The sequence below is a fragment of the Hibiscus syriacus genome, unplaced genomic scaffold, assembly GCF_006381635.1.
Source record: "Hibiscus syriacus cultivar Baekdansim isolate YM2019G1 unplaced genomic scaffold, ASM638163v2 tig00004040_pilon, whole genome shotgun sequence".
Classification (NCBI taxonomy): Eukaryota; Viridiplantae; Streptophyta; class Magnoliopsida; order Malvales; family Malvaceae; genus Hibiscus; species Hibiscus syriacus.
In genome coordinates this window covers 121,334-137,560 of record NW_024061994.1, presented here as the reverse complement: position 1 = coordinate 137,560, position 16,227 = coordinate 121,334, and the positions used below count along the sequence as shown (strand labels likewise).

Genomic DNA, 16,227 nt, shown 5'->3' with positions numbered 1-16,227 from the left:
CTTGTTGTATTCTTATAAATCTTCTTGCATTTCTTTCTTTAATTGATCAAGCTTGGCCTCCATGGCTCTACTTCGCGTGTGATAAGGATTGGAGTTCTTACTTGCCAGAATCGTCTGTCACATAACCCTTCGAAATTAATTTTATTGTTCTTTTAAATTCGAATGCATATTATTGGTAATGTGCTATAATGATACATTTTATTGGTGATGCATTATAAATGATGAATTTACTTATGCATAATGAATGATGCAAGTATGAAATGCAAATAAAAGGCGTTGACCCAAGTAGTAACCATTCGGAAATACTTTCATTGGATAAAAAGTTTCACTCATTACAAAGGAGTTCTATTACATATAAGGCCTAGCCCTCAAACTCAGCTCTACAATTTCGTTCATAATGGCGATGATCTCCCTTGTATATTCAGAAACCGGATTTGTGCGCAGTTGGATGATCTCCGCTCTATTGGCTAATTCGTTCATGTACCGAGCCACTTCACCCATTTGAGCAATAGCTTCCCCCATCATGCGCTCGCGTTCTTCTACTAAGGATCGATAATGCTCGTATGTATTTTCCCATCCCTTATTGATGCGTTTGATCTCTTTTTCTAGATTGGTAATATGAATTCGACATTTCTGGAGTTCACCCTTTAATTCTCTGATTTCCTTCTGGAAGGATTTGTTTTCTTCGAGAGCAACTCTTAGGTCCACTGAAGCGGGAGGAACTTGTACTTGCAGAAGGGACTGCTCAAGGTTCGATACATGACTTTTGAGCTCATCATTCATAGCTCGAGATTGGTTCATTTCATGTTCGAATCTCATCTGTAATTCTCCCATTTCTCCCGTGAGCTCATCTACTTGCTGACTTTTTGTCGAGAATCTCTGCATCCACGATCCAATCTGCCTGCTTTCTATCGAGGAATCGATTCCATCCCTGTCTCTCAGACCACATCTCTTCTTTCTTTTGCTTTCTTTCTTCTTCGAGCTCTAAAATTCTTCGATCTTTGTCCTCAAAGTCCTCAATTATACTGTTCATCTCAGTTTTTAACCCCTGGACTTGATTCTTTTCTTCTTCTAATTCTTTCAGGCTGACTTCTTTTTCTTCATGGAGTTTTTGAGCTCTACGAGCCTCAGCTTTATACTGCTTGACCAATTCCTTTTTATCGGCCTCTAGCTCGCATACTTTTGCTTTTCCAGCTTCTATCTTCTTGATCTTACACTTGTTCTCAATTTCCAGACTTTGATTCGCCGTCTTGCAGCTGCTAATTCTCTGGATCCAAGTCTCTTTCTCACTTGCTGTACCATTTGATAATCCTTTTTTAAATCTTCTAAATCGGCTTCCACCTCCTCTTTCCGTTCTCTCATCATTATAAACTGTCTGGCATGAAATTCAGCCTCGATAGTCAACATGAAGTTTTCTCTCTCCATCTCTTCTATTTTCTTGGAATCTTTAGCCTTTTCCATTTCAAACTCGATTCTTTGGATTTCCAAATTCGAAGGGATATTTCTGATTTGTTCTTCCATCGACCCTGATCCCTCTCCAGATGTTAAAGGTATCTTATCATTTATCCTCCTGATTCTCCAGGCTTCATAATCAGGCGTCAGATAACATCCGCTCCAATTACTTTAGTCCTAAAAGTCATCCTCCAGGAATCAGCCGCATCTTTGATTTTCTTTCTATAATTGCCTTCTTTATAATCAAATTCAGCACCAGTCAACCCATGAGTCATGGGAACAAACTTTCGGGCACCGTACTGTCTCAATATCAACAAAGGAGCGTATCCCACTCCTCCCCACAGTCCCAATAATATGATCCAGTCCAAATCTCCGCACTTGAACAAGATTTGTGTATGCATCAGCCACGGTGTTCGCCATGCTATGTTTTGACTTTGTAGATTCCGGAAGAAATCAATCCATTGATCTTTCTGAGATACTTCAGGCCACTCCTTCGTAAGGTACTCAGCAATAGGAGAATAATCTTTCAAAAAACGGTTATAGTTGACTTTTTCTTCCTTCCAGAAATGGCTTCTGATCCACACAGTAAGCAATTGAGCACAGCCCATAAACGACCTCCCCCCAACCTTCTACATATATTCAAAGATCGAAAAGTTTCAGCAAGAATTGCATGGACTGGATTCACCTCTCTTCCTAACTTCTCAACCAAATCGACTACTGCTAGCTCGATCAATCCCAAACATTTTGGAAAGATTACCAAACCATATATACCCAAAGCAAATACATCTCTACGCACGTTTTCATCTACATGTGCTTCAGCTATCTTTTGTAAGTGAGACCATGGCACTCCCTCACTTTCTCCCTTGCGTTGCAAACGATCATTCACCCATTTGTCGCTTGTGCCCGAGATCTTTGCAAGCTTTGACTTAAAGGAAGGCCCTTTTATCGACCGGGAGTAAACTTTGTCCACTTTAACGCTTGTCAAATTCAACAGAAATTGGTATTCCTCGAGGGTTGGAGTCATGTCCTCTCGGTTGAATGTGAAACAACTATAGGCCGGATTCCAAAACTGTATTATGCTTCGTATGAGAACCGGGTCTACCTTCACGTATATCAGATGAAATATCCCCATAAGTCTGCTGAAAAGCTTGCCTCTCAATAAATTCCAACTTTCCCAAATGGTTTTCAATCCCTGAAGCTCATTCTGTTTTAAAGAAGATGGTGTATAATCAGACAGATCCGACACGTAGTTCCCTGATAGACTATCTCCCTGCTCTTTCTGCTTGGCCTCGGACCAGTTCCTTACATCTGCTGGATTCACTTCTCTGTTTAGGAAACTCCTTTCCATCGTGAAAGTCTTTCCACTTTATCGCTACTCACAGATCAATCGCCTTTTCTAATGATATGTCTATGCAGTATGAAAAAATAAACAAAACAAACAAACAGTTAGTCAAACAATTGCATAAATTTAACATAAAAATATAAGTAAAACAGGAAAAAATCTATTCTATTTATGCATTATCTACCTGAATAATATTCCTCAAAAAGGGTCCTACCCAACATGCTCTCTACCCTCCTAAATTAATTAAATTCTAACTGCACCTAAATTCTATTTCACATGCTTTAACAGAATAAATCTATTCTACATACTCAAAAATAAATAAATAAAATAAAAAGGTTAGAGGGTTTCTCCATTGTGTACGCCTATTTTGGGTACCTATTGACGGACAGAGGTTCAGTATGACTCTACCTAGTGTGACCGTTCTATGGTTCACTATATGCATGGTTTCAGCTCTAACAGGAAAAAAAGGAACTCGAATTGTCCTTGATGTCAGTGCCCCCTTGGGCTACCAAACCCTCAATCCTCACCCATTACAGGTTTCAAACGGACCGAGTTCAATTCGAGGGGATTCACTGCCTTATACCCATACGAGGAATAAATTCCTACGAAGGTATAATGTATGTATCCCATGGGTTATTTGCTAAAACTCATACGAAGAATAAATTCTTACGAGAGTAAAGCAATTACCCTAACTAATTTGGATCGAAACTCATGTCTAGAGCTCATGTTATGCTAATGAAAGTGATGTGTGTGAGGAGAAACAAACAAACCTTTGACACAAAAAACAGGAAAAAAAACACTCAACGAGAACTAAAAAATCTGAAAAAATGAAAACAATTATAATGTTAGTATATAAAAATCAATAAAAATTCAATACGTAGATCATAGTTTTACTAAAGATTCGAACTTATAATTTCCACCATAACGACCATATATAAGCGACCGACAGCCTGACTCTCTAGGTCCCCAGCAGAGTCGCCAAGCTGTCATAACCATTTTTTTTGCATAAATTTAACATAAAACAATTAAATATTATTTTAAAAACAATTACGACTTTATTTTGGAAAAATTGGTGATTTTGAATGGATTTGAATAAAATTTAAAAGAGTCGCCATCGACCTTTGGGTTAGGTAGGTTGAATACCTAAAAACGTCTTTTAAAAACAATTTTAAGAAAAATAATTTTATAAGACAAAAATTTGGTCTACGTTACCAAAGATTCATTTAAAACAGGTTCGGGAGTCGGTTACGTGTGGGGAAGGGTAAACACCCCACAACGCCCAAAATTGGTACTGTGTAGCTTACACATCGTCGTAAATGGTGGAAATTACAATTTGAATATGAAGTAAAAAAATATGATCTATTTATTGAATATTTGTTAAAATTAAAATAATAGAAATACTTCACTTGGTAAGAAATCTCAAGATTTGCAATCCTCCAACGGGAAAGCTATCTCATCTATTTCTTATCTATAAAGTATATCCTATCTTTGAATTACCACTAATAATATCGTCATGAGTAGAAAATACGATATGCTTAATTTATGTATCGTTAATATTAACATAACAACCATTGATACAATGAAAATTATGAAAATAGAATAATAAATAAATTGTGATTTATTTATTGAATATTAGTTAAAATAAAAAATCCTTTTCTCGATAAGAAATCTCGAGATTTGCAATCCTCCGCCGGGAAAGCTACCTCGTCTATTTCTTACTTGTAAAGAATATTTTCTCTTTAAATTAAAAGATAACGACGAAAATTGACATAAAATACATCATATTATACTTTTCCAAACATACATCACTCATATTAAGATTCAATGAAGAAATAATAATAAAGATTAAAATTTAAATATTAAACAATATGACCATCAAATAAATTAATCAAAAAATAAAAACAATAAAATAATTTCTATAAGCTTGTAAAAGGAAAAATTTGCATTTTTATTTATTCAGTTTGAACGTCGTATCGGATTGTACCACCTCGATCCAGTGATACTTTCCACGCCCGTTCTATAAATATGTGTTCTTGAAATTATTCGAATAATATACAATAGAGAAATACAATGGAAATAAATATAATAAATATGCAAGTAGAATCTTTACATTAAATGAAACAAACAACATTATTTACATAATACAAATAACCAAATAATAAATTCATATATAAATGACTACAATGAAAATAAGTAAATATTATAAACCAAGATAACAGGATCAAAAAGCAAGTAAAAAGGACTAGAATAACCAACACATAAACTCACAGAGCAAAAATGGTAAAATCAGAAACTTAAAGGACTACAATGAAAGAAACAGAAAATAAAAACTAAAATAACAATTTCAGATAAATCAGAGTTCATACTAAAAAAACTAAATAGCATATGTACTAAGCTAAAAATAGCCCATAATCATGTATAGGACTAAAATGAAATGAAAAAAACATAAAGAACTAAACCACAATTAAGTCAAATATTAAACAAGGACTAAAACGAAACATGCATAAAATAATATGGCCAAATTCGAACTTTAATAAAAATGTAATAATAAACAGATAAGGACTAAGATATAATGAAAGTAAAATAAATAGACATTAATCGAAATTCAACCCAAAATATGATAGTAGTGATCAAAATAAAAGTTTCATAAATAAAGGGTATAATGTCTAAACTTTCAGAAATATTAACAATAACCAGTCCAGTGACCAAAATGAAGAAAAACATAAATTACATGTCCAAATTCGAAGATCATAAAACCTACATAATATATAGACTAGTGATGTAAACAAAACAAAATAAAACTATAGGCTAAAATAAGCTTGCATGGATTTCCTTTAGTGACCAGATTACACCCTTACAGAAGCTTGGGGGACCTAAACTGTTGTTTACCCATAAATGCTAAGGACACGCGTGCAAGATTACAGAGGTAAGAGGACCAAATGGGCTATTAGCCCTTAATCCCATCACTCGGCCTCACTCATGCTTCAAAACGACGCCGTTCGACGTCTGAAATATAACCCTTTTAAGGGTTATTCTGAAACCCTAAAATCATATACTCTCCCCCTCATTTCCTCAGCCGATCTCCCTCTCTCCTTCTCATAACAGAGAGCCGAAAAGGCTCTCAACACTTCTCCTTCTCAACCCCTCTCTTCAGCAAACAGAGAACCCAAAACTCCCCGGCCACCGTGGATCGGTGGCCATGGGGAGTAAACTCATCTCTCTCTCACCTACAAAACCTAAGCGACTTAAAACCCCAAAACCCACCTCACTCCAACCCTAACCAACCTAGAAGAGGAGAAGGCTTTACCTTCAGATACGGGGCTAGCTGAGATCGGAGAAGGTCACAACGAGGTTCACGGTGGTGGTTCGAGGAGGAGGTAAAACTTTTCTTTCTTCTCTTTTTTTTTTCTATTTCGAATTTCTCTCTGTCTCCTCTGGTTTTTTCTTCCTTTTTTTTTCTTTCGTTTCCCTTGCTTCTTTATTGAGTATCTGGTGAGATGATGATATCTAGAAAAATAGGAGATGGGTCTCACTGACTTTGCATGATTACATCCCGATTTTTCGGGATTTAATCTGTTTTTAAATGGATTCTCGGATTTAGGCTACTGTTATTTGACTTGGTTACTGTTTTTACAGGAACCGGTCACTGTTCATGCAGGAGAACAGTCGGCGGCGACGGGACATCTCGGCTTGGTGGCTCGGGTTGGCTCACGGTTGCTCACGCGGCTCAGGCATGACTGGTGAAGATCAACGTGCGGCTGGGGATTGGAATCTGGCTTGAGCGGCGGCTGTGTAGTTAGGGGATTAGGGTTGAAACCCTAAATTGTTTTAGGGTTTGAAACCCTAATCTGATTTAGGGTTTAAAACCCTAATCTGATTTAGGGTTTGAAACCCTAATCTGATTTAGGGTTTGAAACCCTAATCTGATGGGTTGGTTCAGTCTGGGTTGTCAAGTGGGCCGGGATTGGTATTGGGCCTCAACCGAGTTTGGGCCTCCAGTCTTGTAATTCTGCTGTTGGGCTTAGGGATTAGGCCTGCAAAAATTGTAATAATAAATAATAATAAAATAATAAGATAACGATAATAATAATAATAATAATAATAAAATAACGGAAAAAACCCGGACAAAAAACGGGTGTCAACACAGTGATCGGTCGAAACCTATCACCTGTCATATGTTATGCCCAAGTTTCATGCACATCCCTAATAGAAACGATCACAAAACAAAAGAAGAGATACAAATTTTATAAAATAACCCTAAACAAAAAAGAAAATCAGAGACAAATGAGGATAAATTTCATCGATGTTGAAAATAAGAATACGTTTAGTTATGTGCGATTTTTTTATTCAATAAGTGAGTTATATCATAAATTTTTCGGATCGGATCAAATAAAATTCAGATTACAAAAACTTTTACAACATAGTGATTTGTGTATATATATGTGTGTGGTTAGGACTTGTCATTTCAAACCCACTAAAGCTTTCTATCATTGAAGCCAACCTTTAAATTTCCTCCATTTCATACTCAAAGATGGGCATCGGATTAGTTCATGCAAAGCAAAAGCTCCAACAAACCCTATCGGCGAGAATCGGGGACGCATCGGCGACGACACCGAATGTCCCGAAAGGCCATATCGCTGTTTACGTCGGAGAAGGCAACAAGAAAAGATTCACGATCCCGATATCTTTCTTGAACAATCCTCTGTTCCGGGACCTGTTGGATCGAGCAGAGGAAGAGTTCGGGTTCAACCATCCGATGGGAGGCCTCACCATTCCATGCAGCGAAGTGTATTTCATCAGAATTACTGCAATCTTAAACACTTCAAATAGATGAAGCAGTAGTAGGAGCAGCAAAACCACAACAACCTATGAAGCAGTGTCTTGTTCTCTGGCTCAGACAAATCCAATCCCATTTAATCAACTGTAATTTTGTACATTAAACGGTTTGCAAAAACATGTCCCATATCATTGAAGCCGTTGGTGCAGATTCACAGAGTACTAAATGCGGTTGCGGATACAGTCAATTAGTCGTAAGGCTACGGTATCACGATTACGGATACTACAGATGTTATGATATGTTTAAAAGAAAACAATTATGATTTTAAATTACGAATGTAATGTTACGATGACGGTAAAAATCATTATGATATAATTGTCGGTCGTAATTTAATATTGGGTAAAGTACACAAATTGTCACTCGGTTATAGGATACTGCTTTTTTAAGTTCGTCGATTATTAAAAATAATATAAATTGATCCTTTGACTATATAATATTGTTTTATTGAGTCCCTCGACTATTAAAAGTTACAAAATTATCACTCGTCTATTAAAAGTTACAAAAGTTAGCAATTTAATGTTAAATCCATAAATACCATCATTTTTTAAACAGAAAATGACGATTTTAGAACATATTAAATAGTCGAGTGACCATTTTGTAACTTTTAATAGTCGAGGGACTCAACAAAGTAACACTCTATAGTCGAATGACTATTTTATAACTTTTAATAGTCGAATGACTTATTAAAACTATATCCTATAATAAGAGGACTATTTGTGTACTTTACTCTTTAATATTGTAGTACAAAATATTGATGGTTTTCTCTATATTCATGGAAATTATGATGCAAAAGCAAAACAGTGTGAAGAGTAAGAGTAGGAATATTGTAAGATTTTTAGGTTATATATGGTTTTACCCTAGTTTGGAGAAGTCTATGAAAGTCCATTTTTATTACAAACTTTTTAGGATAATTACGTTAAACGTCCCCAAAGTATAACTTAAATTCTAAAATAGTACCAAACTTCAAATAGTTTTTTGCTCAAATCCTCAAAGTATTATATCTAACAAGAGACCATGGCATGGTAAAATTATTATTAAGTCCCTCCAAAATAAGTTAAAGCATGATAAAGTTGCATTTTGCTACCTTATATAATAAAATTATGGTGTAATCTTTCTAAAACTTGTAAAGTTATAAGCTAATACGTGATAAAGTTGAATTTCACATCTCATAAAATGGTAAATTACGTATTTAGTACTTAAACTATCATTTTTAAAATGTTTTAGTACCTAAACTTTAATTTTTTCCAAAAAATTCCTAAAGTTTAGTTTTTGTTTCATTTTAGTGCCCCCATTCAAAATTTAACGTTAAATTTTGAATTTTTTTGAAAGTTTAGGTACTAAAATAGACCAAAACTGATAGTTTAGATATTAAACGCATTAAGTTTTTAACGGTGTGGTACTAAAATGAAACAAAAACTAAACGTTAGGTATGATTTTGAAAAAATATTAAAAGTTTAGGTACTAAAACCGACAAAATCTAATTGTTTAAGTACTAATTGCATAGTTTACCCTATAAAAATTGTAATTTAATTTTATGTTCTGTAAATTTTATCATATTTGCCCATGAATCTAACGTGCAGCATATTTAAATCCCGCTGGGATCCAAGGGTCTTTACGCCAAAAATTTTGTAAAACTCCTATTAGGGACCCTTTAGAAATGATAAAATTATAAGTTAATAAAATAGTAAAAATTTCATTTTGGCCCCAAGAAAATCATGATTCAATTATGACCCCTAACTTCTTTTTTGACTTCACCTTGGCCTCTCAAATGCCAATGATATCGTTTTTAACGCTTCGGATTTAATTACACAAATAGTCCCTTAAATATAAGATACTACTTTATTAAGTCCCTTGACTATTAAAAATTAAAAAATAATCCTTCAACTATAGAAGGTTGCTTTGTTAAGTCCCTCAACTATTAAAAGTTATGAAATGGTCACTGACTATTCATTATGTTCCAAACTCGTCCTTTTTCGTTAAAAAAATTTACAATTTTTTAAGTTGGATGTTAACATGATGACTAGGATATGATAGTCATTTGAGATTCTAGGATCGAGTTTTATCGTATCACAGTCAACAAATTAACATTCAGCTCAGAATATTTGTTCATTTTTAGTGAAAAAGGACAAGTTTGGAACATATTTCATAGTCGGGTGACTATTTTGTAACTTTTAATAGTAAAGGAACTCAATAAAGCAACATTCTATAGTTAGAGGACTATTTTATAACTTTTAATAGTCAGAGGACTTAATAAAATAATATACTATAGTCGAGGGACAATGTGTGTATTGTACCCTATATTTTAATATAATTGACGTCAGATTCAAACAAGTATTTAACACCCAATTTAACGTTAAACTAATAGAAAACTTAGTGGATATTAGTTTGAATAGTACTCCATTAATACAATTTGAAGTTTAAAGCCTAATTTTGAATAAAGTCATAAATTTGAAATATGTGATACAATTAATCCATGGGAAATTACCAAAATTTGGATAAACATGGTGTTTCCTTTACGAGTAACAGTTTCATTTTGGCCCTGGTGGGGACCGGACAATTAGAAGTACGATGATGGACAGTGACGGTTTTGTCTTGTAAGTGAGTAAAGGTTGGCCATTTAGAACCCACAGTTAATCATCCACGTGGCAACATATGGGATACTAGAAAAAGACCACTCCTAAGTTAACAATCATTTTCTGTAATAATTTGCTTCATCATCGTCGTCTTCACCAACACACAATCAAATTTGTAGTAACAACTGTTGAAAGGAAATTAGTTGCAGAGAGGAAATGATTAAAACTAGAGGGACTAAATTCCAAGCTAACCCAAACGTAGAGGGAGTAAAAAACAAAATTAGACCAAAACGATCAAGTAGATTTACATTTACTGCTTTTGCAATAATATCCTCTTTGATGTCTGTCCCTAGTGTTGGAAAACATCTATATAGTTGGTGACTTAGAGTTATCAAGAGATGTCCCTGCAATATTAGTATAATGGACCAACACCGAGGACCTTGAAGAATGAAGACCCTTCACTCAAATTCACCATTCAAATGCACCCAAAGCTTTGATTCGAATCAATGAATCAATTTGATTGCAGAAGTTTGAAACGTTTCGGTTTATCTAAGCTCGGAACTCATCGTCTGTAATCTCGACTCCTAACGAAGCGAAAATGACTACACCGCGAAGAACTATTGCGGAAGTTAAGCGAATCTTAAAAGTCTACGAGAAATGTGCATTGAAGATGAGACCTAGAGACATTGCAAGCTGGCAATGACCAAGCCTAGTTTGGTACGTAGGGGAAACGACTCTGCTAAGCTTTTAAGGCTAAGTTCAATGCTTCAAGTACATGATGAAAACGAATCATCAATGTTAACTTGAGCCCTGTGATGTCTTTGATGTCGAAAGTGCATCGTAATTCAAAACAAAGGCGTCGAAAAATACGTATTTCGTACACGATTTCGCAACTTCTACATTGCACTTTTTCGAGTTTATTTGTAAAGGTCGGGCAGAATGCTTCGTATCAGACAAAACAGAACCACGTGGAACTTTAACTATGCTGCACAACTATATATAGGTGTAGGTACCAAAGGTGTCATTTTAACACTATTTTGATTGCAGTCTAAGTCTAATACGTGTATACAATCAGTGGGGTTAGCTCGGACCAAGAAAATGCTCTGCGGATGCCTTTTGTCGAGAATTTGGGATCCGTCTGCGACGAAGATTGTTGCGAAAGGCCATTGCAGTATACGTAGGGGAACCAGCAAGAGGAGGTTCATGATTCCTATTGCTTACTTGAACCATCCTCTATTCAAAGGCCTGTTGAATATGGCCGAGGAAGAATTCGGATTCGACCATCCGATGGGCGGTCTCACGATTCCGTGCAGCGAAGAGTATTTCATCGGTATTTCGAAAATGTTGAAATTTTCATAGACGGTGACCATAGGTCATGTAACTGTGCTATGTTGTTTTAGCACACTTGCAGATACTGCCCCATGCTGAAATATTCATTGGCTATCTGTAAATAAACACTTCTAGGTAAAATTGTGCTAATTAACCCTTCGCTGACAACAAAACACGTTACTTAGCACAATAAAGAATACATACATACATACATGCATGTGGTGTTTCAATATTTTCAAGTAACAGAACAAAGAGGGAGACAGATTACATATATCCTTTTTTGTCACTTTGCAATTTGCATGCATGAAGACATCGACATGTACTTCTGATTTTTCCAGTAGGATATTGTAATATCATCGAAACTTGTGCCTAAAGGGGACCCGCAAAGCTACTAATTTTAGTATATCAGCCCACTGGTTTTCCAGTTCATCTCTGATGTTTTCTTCGTCGCATGGTCTTCCTACGGTAGAGTGTTGTTTTGTTGATACCTTTGACTATTAAAAGTTATAAATGATCATCCGATTATTCATTATGTTCCAAACTCGTCTTTTTTTTATTAAAAAATTGAAGGTATTCTGAGCTGAACGTTAACATGTTGACTGTGATATGATAAAATATGATCACAGATTCTCATATGACTATCATATCTAGTCATCATGTTAATATCCATCTTAGACAACCGACAATGTTTTTTAATGAAAAAAGGATGAGTTTGGAACATAATGAATAGTCAGATGACCATTTTGTAGCTTTTAATAATTGAAGGACTTAACAAAGTAACATTTTATAGTTGAAGGACTATTTTATAACTTTTAATGATCGAGAGACTTAATAGTATCCTATAGTCGAGAGACCATTTGTGTACTTTACCCAATTAAAAATTAATAGATTGATTCTTATTTGATTAGTGTGATTGTTATTATAAAATTTAAGAAGACATGAGTTTTAAGCACATTTAACTTTATAATATTTTTTTTATTAAAATATCATTTTATTTGAACATATAATGTTTTGTACTTATTTTAGATTATAAAAAAATTATAATATTTTTTTAAAATAATGATAATTGAATTTTACTAACAAAATAAATGAAATAATCAAAATTACAACGCATCTAAGTATAAAAAAAAGAACAAGGACAATAATCACCAAAAAAAAAACTTATAACAAAACATTAAACTCAAAGATGCAAAGAAAAAGGAAACTTTCATTTGAGAATAAAGACCAACATCAAAAGAATCTAATAACCTTCATAAAAACTAATTATCTCTGTCGAAGGAAACACTTTATAAAGTGAAGAAGGAGTGGTGAGCGAATCAAACTATATGATAGACACCTTTTTACACAATTATGATTCTACCTGCAAACAACCTTTTATCGTAGAGGAGATCTAACAATAATGGACCATCGATAAACCAATCAGAAAAGAAATGTCGTGAGAGTCTTTGAGCGAGAATCAAAATGATCGTAAAAGTATGCGTAAACGAACTAAATCGTAAGGATCGTGCCACAAGAACAGAGAAAATATGTCACAAAGTTAAAAAAACATAAATCACCAGTAAAAAAATTAATAATCACCGATAATCGAGATCCAACGTTATGATTGATATTGTCGTCGACTAAACAAAAATCTAATAGAAACAAAAAGAAAACATAAAATATTAAAAAAACATAGGTTAAAAAAGGGGAATGTATTATTCTCGAATTTTGAAGATTGTTTTTTCCCCAAGTAAAACATGCACTTGACCATTTGGTCAGTTAGCGGTGCATTTTTCAAGATATTATATACGCCGTGACGTTATTTCTGATTAATGCAATTATGTTTTCCTTTTGAAAATATCAATTATTTAATTGATTTGTTTGAATAGATTGGAGTGATTATAAGATAATATCTGTTCAAAATCATTTTTAATCATTGATAATATATACCTTGCAGATTCAGTTCCATCAGTTACTTGTTCCTCAAGGTACGTTGACTTTACACTTTCTTTGATGTCACTCAACATCTCCTCATCAAGCATTCGATCAATCTCAGCCCGAAAGGTGTCTAATCTGTTGCTGGATTTGAGATGAATTACAGTAAGGCTAACACTTTCATCTTGAGAAATTCGTTTAGCTAAGGCTAGAGCCTCTCTATCATCTTGTCCCCCCATGAAGATCACAGCAATGTTGTAGGACGAGGAGTTATGTGATGATGATGATTTATCTGTGAAATTGAAGCTATTAAGATTGTGGCGTACGTCGACAAGGATACCTACCGAGCAAGGTGCCATTTCAAGGATATGGAAATTCAGATTTCTGATGGTTTGATCTTCAGATTCGGTGCTCCCGTCGATGCACCACCGGTGAAACGGAAGTAGTATAAACGATGTTAGTCGGTCCATGGCAAGCTTACATATATCCTCGTACATAGAATTCGGTGGTGAGACTGCAGTGAAAACTTTCACCGATACAGACTCCAAATAATTTCGCTGGAACTCACTGAAAGCGACGATTGCGTTCTCAGAGTACGAACAGTTCGACTTGGTTTTCGGTAGCGCGTCATGAGCAATGAAAATTGGTGTGGCTCGTCCACGGAGCTTGACTAGGTGAAGAACATCCAGAGCAATGAAGCTGTCTCTGGTTAGACAGCAGGCATGCAGTAGGCTGATAATAGAGTTAACATTGTCCGGTACGTGAATGCAACTGATCATCCGCAGCTCCTGGTTGAGTTTGGTATTCATGATGGTCCTTTTCTGAAAGCATAAATACTTCCTAGATGGATCATAAAGCCTTTTCACAAGTATTGGCACAATGCTTGACACTAGAATGATCATAATCGTCAAGTAACAAAACATTTCATCCGACATAATCTGCGATTGTTCAAAGAGAGAACAAAAACAATATAGCGTTAGGCATATTTTTTAGACCTATGTTGCTGATGTAAAACCCATTTTGTTCATTTAGTATTTTCGTATATGCTAAATAGTTGGCGTAATATGTGTCACGTAATCAATTTAGCACAACTAAAAATGTTAAATCAGCAACATATATTAATCGTTAGTGAATTAAAAATATTCATCCAACATGAGTTATTTTGTCCAAAAATTGAAACGTGATCATAAGCATATAAAGAAGAAGACACATACTGTCATGTCTTTCATGTTGCTGTAGGAAGCAATCTCAACGATGCCTTTGGATATCATGATAAGAGAAAATGCTAAAGAATCCTTTATGGGCATCTTGCAGAACATGGTCAGCACCAAAGAGACCCCAAATTTGACAAAAAGTGTGACCGCGGCTCCAACCACATGGTCCTTGGTGTACTGGGAAGGGTCTCTAATGTCAGATAGATTGAACCTCATGCCGGATGTTGCAAGGAACACAGGCAAAAATAGTTCCGAACTAACAGGGTCTAGCTTCTCGACTAGAGAAGAACCCAAAGGTGGTCCCTCCGGTACAGCCAAACCAAGAATGATCGGACCATATTTGGTTTGTAAACCAATCGTTCCGGCAAGCAAAGGTGCCACCATGAAGGCCACAACGATGACATAGAACCATACATCTTTTATACGGCCAGTCTCGGTCGTGTGGTTCGCCATCCATTTCATCGCAGGTCGTAGCACAAACGCTGCAATTACAGTAACAAACATTGTAACTCCCATATGAAATAGAACCCCTTCTGTTCGTTGTTGAAACAACTTGTTCAACCAGATGCCAAACAGCGTAATAACTATTGTCATCATGTCACCAATAAGCGCAGCCGCTAATCCTAGCCTACCGAGTTCCGAATTCAGGATTCTCAACTCCATGAGAAGGTCATGTATGACGGGGAACGAAATCCCGGCATACGTCGTCGCAAGAAAGTAAGTTATGTGAATCATATAGACACCAGTTTGACGAGTCGTAACCGTTATCAAACAAGATATGATAGGCACAATGACGGTGATGTTGGGGAAATCGAGTTATTTCCCACACGAACGTAGTTTCAAAATTGACCTAAAATGTCAAGATCAAAACCACCAAAGGTTGCACAGCGGATAAATCTGTCAAAATATTGAATATTGAAACACAATGGAAAAAACCGAATAAAAACAATAAAGGAGAGAACACACCAAATTTACGAGGTTCGATGAGAATATCGTCTACTCCTCGGGCACCACACCGGATGATAACTTCACTATATCGCCAATATTACAACAAATGGAATTCTTTAGAATTCCCAAAGTGGGAGAATGAAAATACAAGAGGAAGAGAGAACTTGTTTTGGGATGATTTCCAATGAAATACTTAGGCCTATTTATAGTTAGTTTTAAGGACTAAACTTATAAATAACATAATATTTTAGGGATCAAACATGAAAAATAAGTTGGCCACCTACCAAAGAATTTTCCAATGTGTACAAGTTAGCCACCAAATATGAAATTCCCATATTCAAAGTTTGGCCACCAACCAAGATGAAATTTCCAATAAATTGGCCACCAACCAAGATGAAATTTCCAACTTTCCAACTTAATTTCAAGCCAAATCTAACAAATCTCCACATTGGCTTGAAATTACCAAGCCTACTCAATTTCTTCAACTCCCCAAATTTGTTGTGCCTCTAATTGCGCTCACAAGCGCCACACACCCGAAGGTGTTCATACTTTCAGGATGTTAATCAAGTTCAAACAATGATTGAACTTGATTACTGTTACCACCTTGGTCATCATATC

The 16,227-nt window shown here is 35.4% G+C and overlaps 2 protein-coding genes across 2 annotated transcripts; one reads left to right on the top strand and one right to left on the bottom strand.

The window, feature by feature from the left end:
• Positions 1-7,250: 7,250 nt before the first annotated feature.
• On the top strand, positions 7,251-7,633 carry LOC120187289 (indole-3-acetic acid-induced protein ARG7-like). Its single transcript, XM_039191040.1, has one exon. It carries the CDS (start codon positions 7,326-7,328, stop codon positions 7,626-7,628), a length of 303 nt encoding a protein of 100 aa, XP_039046971.1. The 5' UTR covers positions 7,251-7,325; the 3' UTR covers positions 7,629-7,633.
• Positions 7,634-12,889: 5,256 nt separating this feature from the next.
• On the bottom strand, positions 12,890-15,396 carry LOC120187318 (cation/H(+) antiporter 4-like). Its single transcript, XM_039191060.1, has 3 exons — positions 14,662-15,396; positions 13,463-14,385; positions 12,890-12,893 (listed from the first exon to the last, which is right to left on the bottom strand). The coding sequence occupies exons 1-3, from the start codon at positions 15,394-15,396 to the stop codon at positions 12,890-12,892; spliced, it is 1,662 nt and encodes a 553-aa protein (XP_039046991.1).
• Between the last annotated feature and the right edge of the window lie 831 nt (positions 15,397-16,227).